This window comes from Canis lupus, chromosome X, assembly GCF_011100685.1.
Source record: "Canis lupus familiaris isolate Mischka breed German Shepherd chromosome X, alternate assembly UU_Cfam_GSD_1.0, whole genome shotgun sequence".
NCBI classification, from domain to species: domain Eukaryota; kingdom Metazoa; phylum Chordata; class Mammalia; order Carnivora; family Canidae; genus Canis; species Canis lupus.
This window is the reverse complement of record NC_049260.1, coordinates 38070755-38094687: the sequence shown is the minus strand read 5'-3', so window position 1 is coordinate 38094687 and position 23933 is coordinate 38070755. Positions and strand designations below refer to the sequence as shown.

The 23933-nt window shown below is 45.5% G+C and overlaps 1 protein-coding gene across 1 annotated transcript in view; it reads left to right on the top strand.

Moving 5' to 3' along the window:
• The first annotated feature begins 3316 nt into the window (after window positions 1–3316).
• MAOB (monoamine oxidase B) overlaps window positions 3317–23933 on the top strand; it is a 118164-nt gene continuing 97547 nt past the window's right edge. Inside the window, 1 exon segment of the mRNA NM_001002970.2 lies at window positions 3317–3411. Within this exon segment, the coding sequence (NP_001002970.2) occupies window positions 3366–3411 (46 nt within the window). The 5' untranslated portion in view covers window positions 3317–3365.

The window sequence follows — 23933 nt, the reverse complement described above, 5'->3', positions numbered from 1 at the left end:
GTGATAAAGAACTTGAGGGGAAAAAAACCAGTAAGCTCTAGATCTCATTTTAAAACATATTTTCTAACCCCTGTCAAACTTCCAGCATTCAAAACCAGTGAAATGTACAACTTAGATAATATCTGCTGAACTCTGTTCTTCACAGCCTGCTTCTTTATTGAAACCTCCTGTGGCATCACAAGAGACTCACCGAAATATCCGCTAATGAAAGGCTGGACAGCAAGAAAGAAGTAATAAGGACATGTTATCTCTTTGGCGGTCTTCTAATAAAAAAAAATGAAAGGAAAGTAAGTTCCTTTTAATTGATGAGACATAGATATCATCAAGTTGGAAAGGCAAATAAACACTGCTTGGGGCAAGCAGCATTCCTGTGGGCTTCTTGGGTAGAGGTGTTGAACACGACTCCGTTGCAATATGAATTGGGTTCATTAAATTTGTCCATTTTCATGTTTGTCTTTTCGAGGATTAGCATCATTTGTTATGTATAAGGGCGTACTTCTGGTGATGAAACCAGCACAACACAGCGTTGATGATCAGTAAATCATTCTGGGGTGGATGAATAAAGGAGAATGCAAAATCACCCTTTCTGCAGGAATTTATTACCTACTTGGGAAGAGAAGACACAAAGACTCACAAAATTAGATGATGCTTCCTAACATTGTATTCATTATTAATTGTTCACTGTTCCTTTCTCATTATTCATGATTAGTTCTGTGGTATGTGTAATAAGTCCTAAAGGTGGTCAAAGATGTTCTTCATACACTGAGCTGTGTCCAGTCCTCCAATGCTCTGGCCTCGACTCTACCTAGTGTGCGTGTTCTCAACAGTTGTTTAATCCCTGTTCATCCTTCAAGTCTCAGCAGAGAAGTCGTTTCCCCCTGGAAGTCCTTCTTGATTGCCTGGGTTAGGTTATCTAGCCCTGTTACGTGTTCCAGAGCCACGTTCAGAATTATACTTGTGATTCCTCTCCCTGGATGTCTTCACTGAAGGAGTGTGAACCCGAACAGGGCAGAGGGCAGGGGCAGTTCTGGCCTTTGTTCATCTCTTCCCCAGGCCTCAGCATTGCAGGGATTCCATAAATGTTTGTCTAATGACCAGACACCCTCTCATTTGGAACCCCTTGAGATAGGTCAGGGACTCTGGAGCATGGAGCCGGTTCTGGAACCACTGGAAAGTAGAGGCCTGGAGTGGAGGAGAATGTGTCCAAGGCTTGTGGTCTGTGGCCCAGAAGCCCTGACTTTCATTACCTGTGGTTTTTTAGAAATGCAGCTTTTCAGGTCCCACCCTAGAGCTGAGTGATTTGTACCCACATTCAAGTTTGAGAAGCACTGCTTTTAGAGGTTTCATCTGGCCTTACGATGCAGAGAGAGGAGATGAACCCTGGGAGTTCGCATACGGAGGAGACCAAGGGCCCCGAGCAGGCCTGACGACTGCCTGGATATAGGATATAAGGTGGCCTCCGAGAGCCTCTGAAGGCTCCTGAGTTCTCATCAACCCATTTTGCACCTCATGGGGCACAAGGTAAACTGATCACCTTTGCTTGTGGAAAATGCTGTTTGCCAGTCAGTTTTCTCCACAGACACCACGGAACAACACTTCCTCTCGTGGCGTCCTCACCAGCTGGGACATCCAGAAAGGATAGGGGGTCCCTGGGAGGCTCAGGCAGTTAAATGTCTGCCTTTGGTTCGGGTCACGATCTCAGGGTCCTGGAAACGAGTCCCGCATCAGGCTCCCTGTTCAGTGGGGAGCCTGCTTCTCCCTCTTCCCCTGCTCTCTCGCGCTCTGTCAAATAAATAAATACAAATACAATCTTTAAAAAGAAGAAAAGAAAGGAAGGAAGAGAGAGAGAGAGAGAGAGAGAGAGAGAGAGAGAGATGGAAAAGATAGCCTGCATTGAACTCAAAGCTGCAGATGCCCTGGAGCCTGGCTGACTTTGTCTTTTTGGAGCCATGCCAAAGAGATCCCAAGCAGACCCTATAAGTATCCTCTTCAGCCATCTCACCTCACCCCCACTGCACAGGAGGTTCACAGGCAGGCTAGTGAGGGAACTGAGTGTTCACAGCTAAAAATTCAGAAGCTTCAGGGCCCAGTGGATGGAGGTGGACAGGTAGGGCTTGGCAAGAGAAGGCCAGCGTAGGCTGTGTTCAGGGTGGGGCAGTGGGGATCCAGGTTCAGCCCAGCGGCTGTTTTATACCAAAGCAGGAGAGACGAAAGTTTCTAGAAACCGGATCAGAGCAGTATCAAGACTTCTGCCACAGGTCACTTCTCAGTCACAGACGTGCCCAAACCGTCTTCTAGTGTGAGGGCAGCAGAAGCTCAGGATGCTTTAGTAGCAAGTGGATACACAGACGGGGGTGGGATGAGGTGGAGATTCGCTTCAAACAATTCTCCAGCCCTGGAGCCAACCCGCCCCTTCCCCAGTCCCACAGCTCCCTTACCCTAAACGGAAGCACTTCGCACAATTATGTCTTGAAAAGCCACCCTACATGGCTTCTTTTCACTTTCGGAAAGGTGGCTTTCCATGTCCCCTGAAGAAGTACCCCTCTGTTTTACTTGGGCCACCTCAGCTTAAACACCTGTAATATTGTTGAATCGCCCCTATGTTGGGCAAAGCCAGGGTCCCCAGACCCACATACCGGGGCCACAAATAACTCTGCTCGCTCCTTCAGTCTTCCCGAGTTGGCTGTGGACATAGGGCGGAGCGGGGGGGGGGGGGGGGGGGTATCTGGAAGGAGGATGAGAGGGGCTGGGAATCCCTCCCCAGTATATCCCAAGGTAGCGGCAATACTGCGCGGTGGATCAAAGTGGCTCTCAGAACCTTCCTGCTTTCTTTTTGTTTAAATCTTGCCTTCGCAAGATCTCGCTTTCCTCATCCGCAAAATGGGTCGGAAGGCTTCACCGGAATCTGGCACGCAGAGCGCTTCCTGCGGTGCCCGGGATGGGGAAAGCGCTCCCTGAACGCTCGCTGTTACTGGGATTGCTCCATTCTGGGGAGTAATGGGGGGCTGCAGGAAGCCGTCCCAACACGCCACCCGCCCAGCACCCCCCACCGCCCGCACCAGGGAGGCTGATGGGGAAATAAAGACCGTGCAGGAGGCAGGCCCGGGGCTGCCGGCCTCTTCCTCGCCCCCCGCCCCGCGGCCCGTGCAGGCCCCAGGTGCTCTCCCCGCCCCGGCGCCCGCCCTCCCTCCCCAGGTCGGGGCGGCGGGGCTGCGGGCGGGGGCGGGGCCCGGCGGCGGGCCCGGGGCGGGCGATATAGCGGCGGGGCGGCGGCGCCAGCGCGCGGGGGCAGCGCGGCGGGCGGGGGCCGAGACCCAGACGGCCGAGCGGCGGGCACCGGGGCGGCCCGCAGCCAGGCGAGCGCCATGAGCGGCAAGTGCGACGTGGTCGTGGTGGGGGGCGGCATCTCAGGTCAGTGGCGGCTGCGGCCCGCCGTCCTCCTCCCAGCGCCCCGACAGGTGGTCGCCCCGGGGGAGGCGCGCGGGCGCTCGAGGGCCGGGGGCGGGGGCCCCGGGACCCCGGGCGCGCGGGCGGGGATCCGGCGGGTCCCGAGCGCCGCGCGCCGAGCCTCCCTCGCGGGCAGGATTGGGGCGGTCCTGGACGGAAGCGGGGGGCAGAACGTCTGTGCCGGGGCCGGGGCCGGGGCCGGGGCCAGGCCTTGAACTTCTCCCTCCGAAGGCTGCCAGGCCTGCGCTGGGGCGTTTTCGAGGCGGCGAGGAGCGAGGGGGCCGGGGGCGAGAGATCTCTCGCGGGGGTGACGCACTGGTCCGTCACTTGCTCCAGCCTGACCTGGACGCTCCGTGCCCCCGCGTGAAGCAGGCGGCACCCCAGCGTGCTGTGACCCTCGCTCGGAGCAGGGAAACGACCTTGAACAGCTCCCGGTTCCGAAAGCGGGGCTTGGACCTTGGGACAATGGATTGCCGGAGACCGCCCTGACCCTATGTTTCTGTGATTGTCACGGATCTCCTTGGGTCAGCAGGGACTTTGGGGGCAAAGAGCTCTTCTTCCCCCCCCCCCCCCTTAGAGCAGGATGAACAAGCTGCGTGTACAAGTGCAACAGGGCTGCAATGGAGAAGCTTGTCTCTCTGGCCTAGCCTATATGGGCAGGGTTGCGGGCAGAGACCACCCTCTGCCCACCACAGCGATGCTGTGTGCATGCCCACCGAGGCACAGAGACAGAAGCCAGAGGGAGGCATGGGGTCGGTGGGGAAACTACCCTCTGAGGACGGCAGGTCAGTGGGATGGGGTTAGTGGGACTAAACAATGCTCCCAGAACAGCTAAACAGACCCCTGGAGATGCTTTGATCAAAGTCCCAGGGCCTCCGGGTGCCTGAGAAGTAGATAGGACACCTCTCCAAACCATTGCATGTGTTGGCCAACACTTGCCCTAACCAGGTCTCAAGAGCAGGGTTAGTCCCTGCTCCCGGTGAGTGGACAGGACAGAGGTACCCGATTCTTGCTGGACCTGGTGAGTAAACCAAGGCCTTGGATATTGGGTGCTGATCCCGGTCCTGTGCTGCCCCCTCCACACCTTTGGCTCAGATCTCAGGCTACCACTTTTTTTTTTTTAAGATTTTACTTATTTATTCATGACAGACACACATAGAGAGAGGCAGAAACACAGGCAGAGGGAGAAGCAGGCTCCATGCAGGGACCCAGATGCGGGACTCGATCCCAGGACTCCAGGACCACACCCTGGGCCGAAGGCAGATGCTCAACTGCTGAGCCACCCAGGCGTCCCTCAGGCTACCATTTCTGTCTGCGGGACCCTCCGGAGCTCACTCTGCCAAGCTGTGTTGGGTGCTGCAGAGACACAGATACATAAGCACAATGGTGTGTTAAGGTGGGCCAAGGCTCAATCAATCCCCTTTTCCTGCACTATTTTTGACATTTTTTTCTTCCACAGGAACTTGGACTTAAAAGCATTTCTACCTAGGTGCTTTAGAAAATATTACTGAGTGCTTCTTGACACTGACTCACATAGCCTCCCATCTCACAGAAGCTGGAGGTTCTCTTGCCCGGCTCCCAAAGTCTGTTTTTGCCCAAAGTCTAATGGGTTCAGATTTTTCTCTTCCCTCCTCCCTTCTACTGGTCTTTCTGATTCATACTCCAAGCTTTCAGGGTCACTCCAGTTATTCATGTCAGGCTTGTTGGGGAAGAGTAGACAAGAGTTTTGGCTCTTCTTTTACAAGCAGCGGTGAACCTCTACACTCACCCCCAGACTCTCAAAACATGGGACAGGTGAACAGATCTGCCTTTTCGCAAGAACATTACCTGGAATAGGCATTGTTCTCAAAACCAAGAAAGTAAGGTTCCAAGGCCCTACCTCAGTGGTTTTATCTGCTGCATGAAGGTAAGGCCGGTGAGTCAGAGCTAGATGACAGGGTCATCGTGAAGGGCAAGTGAAACAATGTGTGTGACAGTAGCTTTGTGAAGTCTGACGTACGACACAAGGTCCTATAAGAAGTTTACTCATTTATTCAAACAATAGGCACTGGAGTAAGCTGCGATAGGGGGTGCAGGAACAGATCACATTGCTTTTTGCCCTGGAAGATTTGTCCACCCAGAAAGGGAGAGGAGATACCCGAGCAAAGACAATACAAGGTCGAGAGTGGGTACCTGCCACAAGAGGAGTCCGTTCATTAATTTTTTATTCATTTATGCGATGACCATTTGCTTCCTGTTCCACATCCTATCCCAAAGGGAATAAAAGATGAATTATACAGGGATGTTGCCCTGGGGGCATTCACAAGCTAAGGTGGAAGACAGTCCTGAACCATTAATACTCATGACCCCTGATAGATGCTTTAGCGGTGCATGCACAAAGTTCCAGAGAAGGCGATTGGAGGGAATGTCAAACTCTGCCTGAGAAAATCTGGGCAGACTTCACAGAGGAGGTGACATTTGAAGCAGGTCTTAAGGGATGGATAGGAGTTCATCAGGAGACTAGACGAAGAAGAAAGCATTTTGAGCTAAGAAACAGATGATGCCAAATCACAAACATGTGAAAGAATGCAGGAGCACGCTTAGGAAGCCTCAAGGACTTTAGTGTAGAGAGTTGTGTGTGTGCGTGTGTGTGTGGGGGGGTTCTGGTGGGATGAATTGTGGGGAGGCTTGTACATCATCCCCAACAGGTTTAGTTATTTGTGTGGTCAAAGAACGACCACAGAGGATTTTCATTCACAGAGTGACATGTGTCAAGTCATAAGAATATGGTGATGGTATTAGCAAAAAGAGGGACATCAAGTGGAGAAACAGGTGTGGAAGACGGATGGGACACAGAGAGTCGGAGGTGCTGGGAGGATGCCCGGGGACAGATGTCTAGCAGGTGGAAATGCAGAAGAGAAGTTAGGCTCACAGGTGCCTGCGATGGAGAAGTTTTAGCCAAAACCACTGAAGCAAATAAAATGAATGAAACCAAGAGAGAAGAGAGGAAGCCCAGGAGAGGCTGGAAGAGGGGGTAGAAAGGAGCAAGGTATCTTCCATCATCCTCTGTAGTTTGAGGCGGAAACAGATGCTGAAAGACACTTGGTTAACCTCACACCCTGGCTGAGATACCATTTCCCAGGACTGCCCTTAACCCCCCCACCCCCGGATTGGATGAGATGCCTCTGTTTTACTCTCCCCTGCCACCTGGTTCTTTTCTGCGAGTTGGTAAATTGTTCACTTTCCCCTCCACTGGGCTGAGCCTCCAGAGCCTGGGGAGGTGGACTTTAACTTTACACTGACACAGTAGCAATCGATTGGATCTGAAACTCATACCCACCTACTTACTACCAACCCTTTTGTGTTTTGTGCCAAATCACACGGAGGGTGGGAGAAGCGGTCCAATCGGAACTCTAGAATGAGGAGGTGACCCACACAATGATTTCCATTTAGAAGTGTCGGAATTTGACTCTGGTTTTTAAATGTTGTTAATTATTAAACTTGGGAAATTCTGCTAGTTCTCTGATAGTCTTTCAAGCCATCAGCAAATTTTAATCACCCCTTTTAGGATAAACACAGATGTACGGGAGGTACAGCTGGTTAATATACAACTTTCTTTTTTGAGATTTGAAAAATTCTAGGGTACTTGGCGAAAAGTCTTTTAAGAAACTGGTGCAGCATATAAATGCATACCTACTGAAATGTCTTCCACCCAAGGGCAGGTCACCTCTGGAGTTTGGACAAAGTAACAGCGTTTCCCACATGGAGCTGGAGAGAGGCATATTCTTTCTTGTCTTGTGTCTCGGTTTCAGTGTTTGGGTTGGTGAAGCCATGGAAACTATCTTTTGCAATTCTGGAATGGCTCTTGCTCAATCCTCAAAATAAAAGCTAAAAAAAATAGGGAAATTTGAAGCAGAAAGGAAGACATTTTTTGCCAGGCTTGAGAGAGTACATCCAGCCCGCTGAGGTTGGTTGAGATCCTGCAACAGTTGGAGCCAGCCTTCCAAATCATAACCCACACGTGGCAGGTGCCCCGTGCGGGCCAGGAAGGTGAGCCTGCTCCAGACCAGTGGGCCCGGCCTGGGCAGGGGCTGTCACGGGTGGCCCACGAGGGGTCATGAGTTGAAGGATGCGGTAGGCAGATGTGGCCTGCGTGTTTATGGCAAAACTTCATCTTCACGTTTGATGAGGAAAGATGGAGGACATCGCTGGGCTCCTAGAACCCACCTGAATGTTTGGAAAAATAATAATTATATAGAAGTGCTTGGAAATCTGGAGATCCCCTGTCAAAGAGAGGCTACAGAGAGGCAGTATGGCAGTGTTTAAAAAAAAATAGGTGCTCTGGTGTCAAACAGACTCATTATGGATCCCATTTCCTACATGTACCTACTGTGTCACCATAAAAGTTCCCTCACCTCCCTATTCTTCAGCGGCCTCACCTTCTAACGGAGACACCTGACGCCTTTATCGGCAAGAGGGGGTTGTTGCTAGGATTAGAAAGAATGTACATGCTGGTCATTACGGCTTCAGCTTAAACCTTTTGGAAAATACATCCTTGTTTAGCTGCTAGGATTTTTCGGCCTGTGGGAGGAGGAGCAGGCATTTCTGTGTAATCATTTCCTCCTCCTCAGCAACTAATAATTTTTCTTGCTGTGAGGCATTTTTAAGGTGGCACTAGTGCAGGCATCAGTAAGGACCTGGCCCGTCCCCGCCTCCTCCTGCCTCCTCCATCCCTTTGCTCCTTCCAGCGAGGGGCCTCCGGAGCTCAGGCTCACCTCCAGCTCCGGGACTCGCCACCGTGTTCGTTGTCAAGAGAAACGTTGGCAGCCCCAGATCTGGATGTCAGCAGCACCCTGGCCTGACTGCTTTCAGGTTCTGACCGGGGCTTCATTCCAGCCACCTGCCTCCTGTCTTCATTATAATGACAAATGTATTAATAATACATGCACATATTACTTATTCATTGGACAGGATTAATTGCTTATTAATAATAAATAATAACAAGAGTGAGCATTTCGAGTGCCGTCCACATGCCGGGCAAGGTGTTCGGAGCTTGACTTTTCCCAGGAGCTCTATGAGGGTTAAGGATGACAGAGCCTCATACCCTCTGGTTGATTCTAACACCTGGGGCACATCGGTGGGAGGGACCTGCCCGGTGGTCCATGCAGGCAGAGCCAGGCGCCACCAGAGTCATGATTTCTAAATCCTTCTATAGCCTCCAGGCTCCAGGCTCAGCTTGGCCATTATCCATGGCAGCATTTTTCGTTTCTGGCTGGAGATGTTGAGGGGTCCGGGCAACGATGGGGCCCTGTTGACAGCGTGGCATCTACCCTGGTTCCACCACTAACTAGCTGCGCCACCGTAAGAGAGATTGGTAACCTTCCCGTGTCTTGGTTTTCTTATCCAGAAGATAGGGATAATCACGGTATCCACTTTGAAAAGTGATGGAGAAAATTAAAAGAGAAAATGTGCGTGAAGGGCTTGGCATCTGGCAAGCACACAGTAGACACTGGCTATTATTGTTCAACAGGCTGACAAATGGCCACCAACCACAGATGGCTCCGAAGTGGCACTGGGCCAGCTGACTCCACTGTCAAACTTCAGGTCGAGGAAATGGTTAGTGGTGTGCATACAGTAACACACACACACACACACACACACACACATTCATAGACCATTATTCTGTAGAGGGATGCTGTCTCCCAGCCCTACTTTCTTGGCTTGTATATGATTTACTAACACAGATGATCTAAAAGCCCGCAGAGGGACACCCGGTGGCTTAGTGGTTGGGCGTCTGCCTTCAGCTCGGGGCGTGATCCTGGGATCCGGGATCGAGTCCCACGTCAGGCTCTCTGCAGAGAGACTGCTTCTCCCTCTGCTTGTGTCTCAATGTCTCTGTCTCTCAGTGTTTTTCAGGAATGAATGAATGAATGAATGAATGAATAAATAAATAAATAAATAAATAAATGCCAGCAGCAAAGTTTAAAGAAAAAGCTTAAACTCTAATTATATTGAAAATATATTTGAGAGAAATGCGTGAGAAATTCTGCCTGCCGAACACATTTCTGTTAATGAACACTTCTAATCCATTCGGTGCTGGGCGGACATTAATATTAGGATCACCCCACTGTTACTCAATTTGGCATTTGTTTCCTTGTTTGATTTCTTCTGCTCCCAGTGAAAATCTCATGGCAGGTTGTTCCAGTCTGTTAACCTTTGCCAATTATTGGAGCTGGCCACTTCCCCTGTAACACAAATGTGGAATGTGTTTTGACATCATTTGTTCACACTCCCATGGCTACAAAGACACACACATCAAGAGGATTTTAGTAATGTGGCCGATAATGTATGTCATCAAAATTTGTTTTAAAACACCACAGCTTGTAACTGAAAATCAGCTGCTTTAGTGATTCCTGCATTTTTGACAACAAATTACACAGGTGCCCCCTCTGGCCAGATTTAGCCTATGATCGGGAAGAGATCATTTAGTTTTAACTTACCTCTCTAACACGTTGGACCTGAGTAGCACTTCCATGTTCCTTTGACACAGTGAAGTCCATAAAATGTTTTGGTGCCAAGTATTACAGCTAGTATGTTACCATCAAATTCGAATATGCGTACATTTCTTTATTCCTGTGAAGATTCGCACTATATACACACATGCGCTTGACTGATGAATATTGTATTAGAACTTCTACAGTTTGAATGACATTTAAAATTAGTGATTATTGAGGTGCCTGGGTACCTCAGTGGATTAAGCGTCCAACTCTTGATTTCGGCTCAGGTCATGATATCAGGGTTGTGAGATCGAGGTCCCAAACTGGGCTCTGTGCTTGGCATGGAGCCTGCTTGAGATTCTCTCTCTCTCTCTCCCTCTGCCCAACCCCCTCCCCATCCTCACCACTACCCTCTCCGCTTGTGCTCTCTCTCTTTCTAAAAATAAAAAAGATTAATGACTATTAAATTATTACAGGTGAAGAGACCTGTAATATAGTATAGTATAATGGTGAATGTCAGTCAGCACCTGGGACAAATGAAATATGTACAGTCGCAGGTGACTCTGTATCAGAACTACCACTAACCGTTTTCATCTTTGGACTTGATGGCTATTTTACTTACAGTCTTAACCAATTTTAATTTAACTGACCCATTTAAGCATCTATGAACCCTTGTCTGACCTTAGGCTGCTCACAGTCTGGGCCTTCTTGTGGTTTATCCCCCCGTCTCTGGTGTTGAGCAAGGAACCCAGCCCACTCTAGCTCCCAGAAATAGAATTACTGTCAGTCGAATCTCTTGGTCACGATCATCCTGGGTCCTCCCAGGCTTTTGGACCCAGAGAAGGTACGCTCCACTGCTAGAAACCTATAGAAAACATGGAGCAAACCTTTCACCTTCTCGAGGAAGCAGGATAACAGAGCAGTGAAACACAAGGAAGGACTCTGTGGGCCTAGGGCTTAGGTTCAAGTCCTCCCTCTGTCCCTGACTGTGGCTTGGGTTATTTACCTACTTCCCCAGCCTCCAGATCCTTGTTTATAAAATGGAGGGAGGGCCCCAGAACTACCTCCTGGAATGTCAGTCAGTGTTAATTGTGCCATTTTTACAAGTCAACGGGCAGTATTTTTTTTTTTTTTTGAGAGAGAGAGTACAAGCAGGGGAGGAGCAGAGGGAGAGGGAGGGGCAAACAAGTCTCTGGCAGACTCTAGACTTGATGCTGAGCGCAGAGCCTGACATAGGGCTTGATCCCAGGACCCTGAGATTATGACCTGAGTTGAAACCAAGAGTCTGGATGCTCAACTGACTGGGCTACCCAGGTGCCCTGCCAATGGGTGGTATTAACTGAGGGGGATCCTGGAAATGTACAAGATCAAATACTCTCCTGAGTCCCAAACTGAGCCAAACTGAGAGGTTATGTTCAGAATGAGATTTGCTCAGGTTAAATGTGCAGCATTGCCAATCTGGAAGGGCCTCAAGTTTGTGAGGGTGAGCTTTTTCATAATGTCCCCGCATAAAAGTAATTATTTCCCTTAAGAGAGGGGTGTATTAATGGCATAAAATTCCTTCCTGATTAGGAACATCCAAGTCATATAAATTTCTCACCAGCTAAAAAATTGCTGGCTTTAACAGGATCATTGGTGACTGAAGATGCAAGCATTTTGGTAAAGTTTCACCTCCTAGGGAGAGCACCTCGTTTTCGGTCTCAGGAAAAGCAAACCAAGAGACGCCAAAGGGCCGATCCCAGGCCTTACAGCCCCTTCCTTTGAATAAAATTACAGTCCTGAGGAATAGAACTCCTCTCTTTATGAGCAAGTCCCATCTGTAGTTGGAAATAGGGAGCCATTGAAAATCTTTGCTGTAAAGATAAGGTGGGCGGTTACTTGCCTGACAGGTGGAAGAGGGCAACCCGTGGAGCCAGGGAAGCCAAAAAATGGATAGAAATTCTGGAACAGGTTGAGAGGTGACCAGAAAGGAAGTATCACAAAGATAATAATTCATGCTCTCCCTCTGAAGTTTTACAACTGAAATTGAAGGACGTGACTTTATTTAAAATTTCCTTTTTTTTTTTTTAAATAAAACCAAAGAGATTTTTCTGCCCGAGGGCTGTGACACAGCTTACTAAATGACAGACTCACATCTTGGGCAGTCTCCAACACAAAGTGAACAGCCCATCCTATTTGTTATGTCAAAGTTGTCACTGAAACCTACTGTTTCATGAGAGAGAAGGCACAATCAGGAAGCACTTCCAGGTAGGGATGACCTTTCAAATGTTAGTAATACCATAGTCCCTGTTCAGCGCTATCTTATGTGGCAGGTTCTAGTTAATTTCCGCTTTGTGTCGAAAGCTTAAACCCTTGATCTGATGTTCGTCATCTCTTCCGTAGGACATTTTTACTCTGGCCACATCCTCCTCCTCCACATTTATCAGCATTGCACAATGAGGAAGGTGTCCTGCTAGGTCCTTAGCTTTGTTTGCTCTCCTTCCAGCCTGAACAACCACTCCCCTTTTGGTTTACCTCTCAAACATTTCCAGTGATTCTTTCATATTGAATTTGGGATCCTGACCTCGTGTTTTGGAGTTGGAGCAACTTTTTATTCCCATGATTCCAGCTGTGTTTCTGTCTTTAATCATGTCTTCATAATGATGTCTTTAATTCCATCTTGCTTCTTTGGGTTATTTTCCAGTTTCCTACATTAAAGCAACGAGCTCTTTGGAAAGGCTTTGTTATTCGACAAGGCCCCCTTTTCAGATGATTTGGGATAAAGTAAAGAATTAATAGGCAAATTATTTGATAACCAACATTCCCTCTAAATTTTTTTAAGAAGAAAGGCTACTGACATAAATGAAAGATGAAACCACAGGGGAACCTGGGTGGTTCAGTTGGTTAAGCGTCCAACTCTTGATTTTGACTCACGTCATGAGATTGAGCCCCACTCAGCAGGGAGTCTGCTTGTCTCCCTCTCCTTTTGACTCTCCTCCTGCTCATGTGCATGCTCTCTCTCTCTCTCAAATTAATAAATCTTTTTTAAAAAAAGAAGATTCTATCTCTCCCCCTTCCTCTGCCCCTCTCCGCATTCAAGCACACATACACACTCCCTATCTATCCCTAAAAAAAAAAAAAAAGGAAATCATAAAAAAGGGTGTATGAAATTGCATTTTTCCCTGATGATTTATAGTTTAAGGAAATTTTTTGGAGACATGGGAACATTTTTTTAATAACACGAATTGTAGAAATAATACATATTTATTATGAAAATCTGTAAATTGCAGAAAAGGACAAAAAGAGAATGAAAATCATCTATAATTGATCCCCACCAAAAGGAAAAACAATGTTACTAATGTCACTTATATTTTTTTCTTGCACATCACCTTTGGATCTATTTGGTGTTTTTTTTTAAATAAATAATAACACATCATGTCTTAAATGCACTTGTCCCATAAGATCTCCATAACTATATTTCTTCATAGGATTGTATTTATTTAAGCAATGTCTATTGCTGAAGATTTGTATTTCCAACCTCTGCTATTTTAAACAAAGCTATTATGAACATCCTTATGCCTAAACCATTGGGCATAATTCTGATGATTTCTTTAGGAATTTTCTAGAAATAAGTGTTGGGAATCCTTTGAAGGCATTTAATAATTAATGCAAAATTGTCATTCCCAAGATAATTTTGCCAGTCTCCTTTAGGGTAGATTTGCAATAATGGGCTTCTTAGTTACTTCAACAGGCAACCAATGTTCCCCCCCCCACACTCTGGCACGATACAGAGAAAGTTATGCTCCTTCATCCAGTTTGTAGTTGTCACTTAATGAAGTTGCAGCAACTAGAAATTACGAATGTCTTCAGCTTTGTAAAATTTCTGTAGTGGCAAGTAAATTTTGCTCTCTGCAACTGGTTTTGGCAATGAGTGCTTTATGTCCACTGTTATAATTTTTTATCATACTTCTAAATTTTTTGGACACCATTTATCCTGTGCATCTAGAATTTGACATAATTAGAAAATTCTGTTGTGAACTTTGACATAATTAGATAATTCTGTTGTGTTTCAGTGCAGAAAAGAAAATAGCTCTGTAACAAATAATTTTCTGTGATTATTTTTACCCATCTAGATAAGAAATGGACATAGCCTTTGTCCACAGTCTTTTGTAACAGAGGATCAAACAGCTGTTTCATGTTTTGCATTTTAATTTCCTCTCTAGTTTGCATTCCAATCTGTGCTAGATTTTAGTTTATTTGGGAGTCCTGTAAGATAACAGTTGACAGTTTCTGAATAGCCCTTTCATGCTATGCCGGTTGGTCAAAATCAAACAGCCCTTGATAAGCCCAGACCAAGGTTTACACTCAGATGAGCTCCTCATTTCATCAAGTGTGTTTTCTCATCCTGTTGTTTCCACAGGGGAGAAAAAGAAGTCAAGTTTGCTCATTTCTTGATGGATTTGTTCATTCAATAAATGCTTATCAGATGCCCTGTTTACCAAGCATTGGGCTGGTGTGGGAAGAGACAGATGGGTGATACATGTTTTTCCATCTTTGAGGGATACGTCAGGCCGAGGGAGACACATACAGCTCCGCACAGGTGAATGTGCAACATGAAACAAGTGAATGCTGGGTGGCAGATGCTGAGAAAGGTATGTTCATCTGCTTCAGACGCCACAGAGGAGAGGAAGATGAGAGTGTCACCTTGGGGCCTCAAAGAACATTTAGCAATAGGATTTATCAGAGACCTAATTGGCCAATTCAACTATATTTCCTTCAAACATCGCTCTAAATGGTTGAAATTTGAATCTACGCTCTAAAAAAAAAAATCTGCGCTCTAATATACACAGGCCATTGAGATTTCAGCTTCTCTCTTCTTATCATTGGCCCTAAAATGGCAGCGTGGTTGGCTGTCAGAGCCCCCCCTTCAGGGCACTTCTTCCCCCACCTGCTGAGAGTTTTGACGATCTGCTTGTTCTTTGCGGAGTCCCTCTCTGGAAATTGCCTTTGACTAAGGGGATCTGACTCACCCAAGAGCACGCCCCTTGCTTTGCGGGCACCCTGCAACAGCCTGCAGCAGTTGGAGGAGTATAGAGGCCTGGCCCCCTTGCCTCACTTCAACACAACTCTGACGTGCACTCTCAGCTCTGGGGCTCCCTGTGGGATTGACTGAGGCTTCTGTTGTGTATCTCAGTTCAACTCCTCTCTCTGACCAGTCCTGCTTCCTTACTTCCCTACACCTGTTGAACCCTGATGAAGCACCTACATGCAAATCTGTCTCAGAGGCTGCTGGCCCTGGACCCTCATCTTGATAGACAGTAGTTGAACGGTATTTTTGCCCTGTACATCACAAGAGGTTCTAACCATGAGGTTTTCTTCTGTTGGAGGTAGAGGCCTGGGAAGAGTGCTGAACTTCATCAGTTCTGGATCTTTTAGGTGGCCCGAGCACCCAGAACAGGGCGGAGGGTGGAGGCTGACCTCTATAGTGGCCCAAACAAGCTGCAGGAAATCTAATTCTCTTACCACTCTGTGGGCTGATTTAGAGCTGAGATCCATAGCCTCTTATCTGGAATTCCTACAAATGTAGATTTCTTCCTTTATTGGAAACATTTGTGGCAATGTAGCCAAGGGATAAATTCTGAAACAAAGGACTATAATCTGTGAAGACTAGACACAGAAGGTCACAGACTGGCCATCTATCCCAGGCTATCATTTTGGGTCCACCTCAGATTCTGGGTTCTTGGCAAAATAGTACTGTTGGTGCAAACCTCTCTTCTTCCCATAATCCTGCTACTATTTTATGCAGCTTCCTGTAGGATTTCTCCAAGGGAATTGAAGATACTAAAAGTGATTGTAAAAATAGGCAACAGGGAGAAAGTGAGGGAGGGGGTTGGCAGTGTTTGAGTGGAGAGGGCAGCAGGTTGGCGGTCTTTGGTCAAAGGACATTCATATAGAGGGATTTGACAAATGAACGAGGAAGATAGATCATGAATGTAAAGGAGTGTGTTGTAGAGTTTTGACAGGTAACTTTTGGCTGTACTTTTGGAAACGATCATTGATAGCATTTAAATGAATTACAACATTCTGAATTGGCATGTCCAGAGATACGATCCTCTGCAGTCAACAAATGATTTAAGAAGAGAGAGAGAGAGAGAGAGAGAGAGATCCTGTTCTTCCCAAGCCCCACCAAGCCAAACCTTACAGAGCCAGACTATTAGTAACGCAATGACATTAACACTTTGAGGATTCTGTTCTCTGCTTGAAAAAGACAAAGCTCGTTACTTACAAAAATATCTGTAAAAGGCAATTGTTGGCTAGTTTCTAATCCGGTGGATTCCGCCCCTTGTGTTTACCATCTACCCCAACTCTTGGCTGGCAGCCCGAGTTGCCATCACCCTGCTGATGATAGTCTCTCATTTAGAAAACATGAAGTGCGCGCCTTCTACATGCTGGATGCCAGGAATGAGTATCAAGAAACAGTTCAAGCTTAACACACACACACAAGCAGGAAATGAAGTGAGGTTATATTTCCTGTGCCCATTAATTGTTGGCTTGTGCATACAAAAATAAATGTACTTGTTAAATAAAGGAAGCCTCTGTATACCTTTACAGAGCTCACCTTTGGGCCAAGTCAGAATGGATGTGGCGATGACTCTGGTTTTGATTGTCAGGTGTTGTGTCATCTGCTAGTTTTTTCACTCATAGGTGGTATGATCTTTCAGGCCTTCGGAGGGGTGAAATACCATACATACCTTTTATGTCATTGGAAATCGGGCTGCACGCAGGAGTGGTCAGAGTCTGAAAGGAAATCACATGGTCCTCGTTGATAAAAGGCAGACCATCCAAAACACACTGCCTGTGATCTGCTTTTCTCCCCTAGTTCCTTTCTCTCTGATATCGTGGAGAATGTGTCCAAGGGGAAAATGAGTTTTCTGTAGATAAATCAGTCTGCTGGTCCACAGTATTGAGCTTCCAGCAGACTGGTCTGAGAAATGGAAAAAAGCATAAAGAGATTAAAATGACTCTAAGGCGGTGGGTGGGGGTGGGGGGGAGAAGGAAGCAAAAACATTTTGTGTGCAGAAGAAAAATCATTTGGGACTTCGGCTTGCTTTATTCTTGGGTGTTTGTTGGCGAGCAAAAACTATGAAAAGCAGGTGAAACTGACAAAATATTTTTTTTCTCCTCCTGTGTTCTTTTAAAGGTACATTTCAGGAAAGCTGTCTTTTATTTTTATTTTTTTAATATTTTATTTATTTATTAATAAGAGACAGAGAGAGAGAGAGAGGCAGAGGCAGAGGCAGAGGGAGAAGCAGGCTCCATGCAGGGAGCCCGATGTGGGACTCGATCCCGGGTCTCCAGGATCACGCCCTGGGCTGAAGGCAGGCGCTCAACCCCTGAGCCACCCAGGCGTCCTGAAACCAATCTTTAAATTTAAAAGCATTAGTGAATTTTACGTTTCCGATGAAGATCTATACGTGTGTGCTGTTTGAATCCCTTTTCTTTGAAAACAGGGATTGAAAAAAAATGGGAGGACTTAGAATTTAAACCCATCTTCAGACCATGCGTTCTACATACAAACTCTTGGCATCCGTTTTCAAACGTTGTCAAATACAGTGAAGACTTCAGTGATGAAGAGGGACATCTGCAAATGATTTGCAAAGTGAGAGCTTATTCAATCTCACTGCTAACATAATTGCAGCAAGGGGTGAGGAAGAAACACAAAATACATATGCAAAATGTAGCACTAACACCTGCCGGGCATTTCTCAAGGACCTTGGTTCCTGTAATTCTTGCACACCTGAGAAAGGCAATGTCAGGTTTTTCGTTCTCAACAAATCCATCCTTCCTATAAGGTGGCACGTGCAGTATATTGATCTGCATAATTTTACATTAAGTGGAAGGTCAGAATGAGATGAGGAACGGAAACACAGGTTGAGAGCTGCTCTGGTGCTCACATTATTTGTCTGCTTGAATATTGTTTGCTCCATCTTTGGCATCTGAGCTTTGTGGCACAGAGTGGGACAGGGTAGGCGGCCCCTGTAAGCTCTTATTCAACTAAAGTGTTTTCCAGAGTAGTTCCCGCCATCTAAGGGAGGATTTTGCAGCTTCTTGTGCTGTGTATTCACCGGGCGTTTGAAGACATCACTTCTTTTTATCCCCTCCACTCCGGTGTCCTGCTTCCCTGCCACCTGTCTGGCTTCTCCTTCGGTCTCCTTGGCCCACTGCTCCCTGCTTTGCTTCCAGTGTTCCCTGCTTGGGGGAAACAGAACCACCTTCAGACCAGTTTTCAAGCCAAGACCCTTGACTTTTGTGGCAGACACTGTAGTGATCCCACCACCGCCCCTCAGCACCCCTTCCCATATACAGGGACCTGTGGCTTCTGACTGCTGCGAATCTTTGCCTGAGGCCTTTCTCTAGCTACTGGAGAGCCCCCCCCCCCAACCCCCACTGGCTCCCACTCAGAGCAGGCCAGCAGTGTGCTGGGGTTAGTGACCTAAAATGCACCATTTGAACATCCACACTGTCGTACAACCATCACCACCGTCCATCTCCAGGATTTTGCCATCATCCTAAACTGACACTCTGTCCCCACTAAACCTGATTTCCCCATTCCCTGCTCTCCTCAGCCCCAGGCACCCCCCATCCTGCTTTCTGCCCCCACGGATTTGACTACCTGGGGACCTTCATATGAATGGAATCAGACAGTATTTGTCCTTTTATGTCTGGATTATTCCACTTAGCATAATGGCTTATCTACCCACTCCATTCCTACACAAAAGGAAGAATAATTCGGTTTTAATGAGGAAAAAATTTTCAACTTCCGATATCTTTAAGCCACAAAAAAAAAAAAAAGAAATGTTTGTTGCCAGAAGTGAACCCAATGAAGTCAGTCAAAGATGAAGTTAATTATCTGCTGGCCTTCACCCTATCCTTTTTTTTTGTGTATTTTTTTATTGGAGTTCGATTTGCCAACATATATCACTCAATGCTCATCCTGTCTCGTGTCCCCCTCAGTGCCCATCACCCAGTCACCCCATCCCCCCACCCACCTCCCCTTCCACTGCCCCTTGTTCGTCTCCCAGAGTTAGGAGTCTCTCATGTTCTCTCACCCTCTCTGATATTTCCCACTCATTTTCTCTCCTTTCCCCTATGATCCCTTTCACTATTTTTTATATTCCCCAGATGAATGAGACCATATAATGTTTGTCCTTCTCTGATTGACTTATTTCACGCAGCATAATACCCTCCAGTTCCATCCACGTTGAAGCAAGTGGTGAGTATTCGTCGTGTCTAATGGCTGAGTAATATTCCATTGTATACATAAACCACATCTTCTTTATCCATTCATCTTTCGACGGACACCGAGGCTCCTTCCACAGTTTGGCTATTGTGGACATTGCTGCTAGAAACATCGGGGTGCAGGTGTCCGGGTGTTTCACTGCATCTGTATCTTTGGGGTAAATACCGAGCAGTGCAATTGCGGGGTCATAGGGCAGGTCTATTTTTAACTCTTTGAGGAACCTCCACACAGTTGTCCAGAGTGGCTGCACCAGTTCACATTCCCACCAACAGTACAAGAGGGTCCCCCTTTCTCCGCATCCTCTCCAACATTTGTGGTTTCCTGCCTTGTTAATTTTCCCCATTCTCGCTGGTGTGAGGTGGTATCTCATTGTGGTTTTGATTTGTATTTCCCTGATGGCAAGTGATGCGGAGCATTTTCTCATGTGCTTGTTGGCCATGTCGATGTCTTCCACTGGCCTTCACCCTATCCTAACCTTCCCGAAGTGACCCCTATTAATAGCCTGGCATGCATCCTTCCAGACAGTTCTCCTGGCAGGGCAATCTTCCTAAAACATAAGTCTCATGAGGTGACTCCTCTGCTCCAGACCCTTCAGTAACTTCCATTAACCCCAGGGTTGAGTCCAGGATGTTGACTGTGGCCCAGACACACTGGAGGCCTGACCCCTGCCTACTTCAGAAACGCCATCGGCCAGCAGTCTCGGCTCTGCAGTCACACTGGCCTACGGTCAAGTCCTTGAATAATCTACCCCAGGCTCTGGCCTTTATACTTGCTCTTCTCCATGTGGAATCTCTTTGCAGTTCTTCTTCCTCTGCCCCCCAACACCTGCCACTTTGGTGACTCCTGACCATCTTTCAGAACTTACTTTAAAACTCATTTTTTGGGGGTGCCGGTGGCTCAATTGGTTAGGCATCTGTCTTCAGCTCAGGTCATGATCTCATGGTCCTGAGCTTGAGCCCCGCGTGGGGCTCCCTGCTCAGTGGGGAGTCTGCTTCTCCATCTTCCCCCACCCCCGCCATTCTTGTGCACACACTCTCTCTCAAATAAATAAATAAAATATTAAAAAATAAATAAGTCTTTTTTTTCAATCTCCATATCTGACAGCCCTGTGCAAACTACATTTCTCTCCCAGTTCTACTTTCCCGTGGCACCTGGTTTTGCACCTTTTCTGTACTCCCTACTGTAAGCCCCTGGGCCCTCTGTCTTCTTCACCACCTGTGCCTGTACCTCACAGATTCACAGTCAATATTAATCGGTTTATCGAATCCTTCTTTAAGAACTACATTAACAACTTTGGTTTTAAACTGCATTTGTACCTTTCTGCATTGTCCCCCAGCTTCTGAGTTACTCTAATACTCAGGATGGGATTAGGATGGGTTTCTACCAAACCCACCATCAAATTATTAAACCATCTAGTTGTAGGAAATTTTATCTTCCATGAAAGGAGTGTCCTCACTTGCCCTGAGTTTTCCTGTCCCATTTTCGACACCAGGGTCCTCAGCACTTATCTGATGGCAGCTGTCTCTAATCCACTGTGCTTCAGACCACAGTTCATTATCTGCGCTGCCCAAATGCCCACCCAGAACTCTGAAAATTGAAACTGTTTTCTAGAACTTTCAGCAAAACCTGATCAGAACTGATGTGTGGGGGTTGCTGTTAGTCATGTGTTTTACTGCAGTCATAATAATGCCAGTGATTTCAAGGCGGCTGTCCCAGCTGTCACTAGAGCTGTCTCATAATATGTGCCTCTGTACTCTAAAATCTGAAAAGAATTGAAGTTCTGAAATGCATTTGCCTCCAAGGGTTTCACATCAGGGAAGCCCTTTAAAATAGAACGTAGAAGTGTGGCATACAGTGAAAAATATAATACCGAAAATGAGACGATGTAGGAAAATAGCTCAGTTTCGTCTTTTGCATGCAGCTTTCCAGTTTTCCCAACACCATTTGTTCATTTGTTGAAGAGACTGTCTTCTCCCCATTGTATATTCTTCCTTCTTTTGTGGAAGATTAATTGACCGTATAATTGTGGGTTTGCTTCTGGGCTCTCTATTCTGCTCCACTGATCTATGTGTCTATTTTTGTGCCAGTACCATGCTGTTTGATGACTACAGCTTTGTAATATAACTTAAAATCTGGAATTGTGACACCTCCAGCATTGTTTTCCTTTTTCAAGAGTGTTTGGCTATTTGGGGTCTTTTGTGGTTCCATACACATTTCAGGATTATTTGTTCTAGTTCTGTGAACAATGCTTTGGGTTTTTCGATAGGGATTACATTAAATGGGTAAATTGCTTTGTGTAGTATGGACTTTTTAACAATATTTGTCCTTCCAATACACGAGCATGGGATATCCTTCCATGTGTTTGCATCATCTTCAATTTCTTTCATCAGTGTTTTATTGTTTTCAAATTTTAGGTCCTTCACTTCTTTGGTTATGTTTATTCTTAGATATTTCATTATTTTTGGTGCAATTGTAAATGAAATTGCTTTCTTAATTTCTCTTTCTGTTGCTTCATTATTTGTGTATCACCTTAAATTTTTTTAGTAATGGCTTTATTTAGATGAACGTATACATGTATACACACACACACAAACACACACACACATATATAAGTCACATACCATATGATTCATTCATTTAAATTATACAGTTTAATGATTTTTAACATATTCACAGGATTGTGTTATCACAACCCCAATGCAACCTTTAAACATTCTCATGTCTCCAAAATAAAACCCCATACTCATTAGCAGTTATTCACTATTTCCCAACACCATACCACCACCACTAAAACCCCACTGCCCCAAACCCTGACAGTTACTAATATACTTTCTGTCTCTAGATATTTGCTTGTTCTGGACATTTCATATAAATTGAATCATACCATACATGAGCTTTTGTGTCTGGCTTCTTTTCAATCAGCATAATGTTTTCTTTCTTTTTATAATATCTTATTTTATTTAAATTCAAAATTAGTTTCAGATGTAGAGTTCAGTTATTCATCAGTTGCATATAACACCCAGTGCTCATCACAACACGTGCCCTTCTTCATGCCCATCACCCAATTGCCCCATCCCCCCACCCTCTCCCCTCCAGCGACCCTCAGTTTGTTTCCTAAGCTAAGAGTCTCTTATGGTTTGTCTCCCTCTCTGATTTTGTCTTGTTTTATTTTTCCCTCCTTTCCCCATGATCCTGTTTTGTTTCTTAAATTCCACACGTGAGTGAAACTGTACAATAACTGGTTTTCTCTGAGTGACTTATTTTGTTTAGCATAATACCCTCTAGTTTCATCCACATTGTTGCAAATGGTAAGATTTCATCCTTTTTGATGGCTGAGTAATAATCCATTTTGTGTGTGTGTGTGTGTGTCACATCTTTATCATTCATCTCAATTAGCATAATGTTTTCAAGGTTCATTCTTGTCGTAGCAGGTATCAGTATTTCGTTCTTTTTATCACAAAATAATTTTCCATTGTATGGATAGAGCACATTTTGTTTATCTGTTCATTAGTTGATGGGCATTTGGGTTGTTTCTACCTTCTGGCTTTTGTGAATTAGGCTACTGTGAACATTCATGTGCAAGTTTTCATGTGGACGTATGTTTTCATTTCTCTTGAGTATATGCCTAGGAGTGGAACTGCTTGGGTCATATGGTAACTCTATGTTTAACCTTTTGAGAATCATCTTAAAATTTTAAAATGTGATCTGTAGTGATTTTTTTCTGGATACTACATAGTGTGGGCACTCCTAAAAAGTAGTTATTTTGTATTGATCAAGGAGACTGGAAGGAGACAGGAGGGGCCTCTAGTTGTAGTAAAGGGATGTGTGTGGAGGTGCCTGACCAGCTGAGCTGCCTGTTTCTCACACAGGCTTTTCCCAGATGGTTGGGACTGGAACAGATCCTTTGGGCAAAATGCCCCCATATCGACACGAAAACCTCTACCAAAGAAAATACATATGTGTATATTTAAGTATATACTTCTATATATATAAAATGTATGTATTTACATGAATATGTGTGTGTGTGTGCATTTAGGTATTACATTTAATATATACTAAGTATTTTCCTTTCTGCAGCTTTCCTATGAATTTTAGGGCATTTTACATGGCCCATGAGCCTGAAGTTATAGATCATGATGCCAAATTCAATCCCTTAATTGGTGAACAATAATTACATTATATTCATCAGTTTAGAAAGCATAATATAAACAATATTATTAAATTCCAAATTTCACAAGATAATCTAATAAAGATACATTGGTGGTGTTGAAAGAAAAAGCAATTAAGGGAAACAGCGCCTAAGCTTTGAAATAATAATGTACATCCTTCTCTCCCTTCCCCGATCTGGTCATTGGGTTGTAAAGTAAGTAAATTTCATAAAATATCACATAGTTGATTTTATTTTTATTTGGTTTGATATACAGTTGAACATTGGGAAAGCACTTCTGTCAATGTGCTCACATAGAATTTTTTTTCTGAAATCCGGAGGGTCAGTAGGAATATGAAAAAAGATACACTGTTATTTATAGAGTTTATGGAATTATGTGACTCTGCTTTATTTTTGTTCTCTAAAGATTATAAATTTATAACAAAGTCAATAATTTATATTTCTAGCAAATCCTGGAAACAGTCTAGTAAATAAAACTACTTGCATGATATCATGACTAAATAAGTTATTTTTACACTAATGAATTATCTTTATAATTTCATATTTAAGTCCTACCACCCAA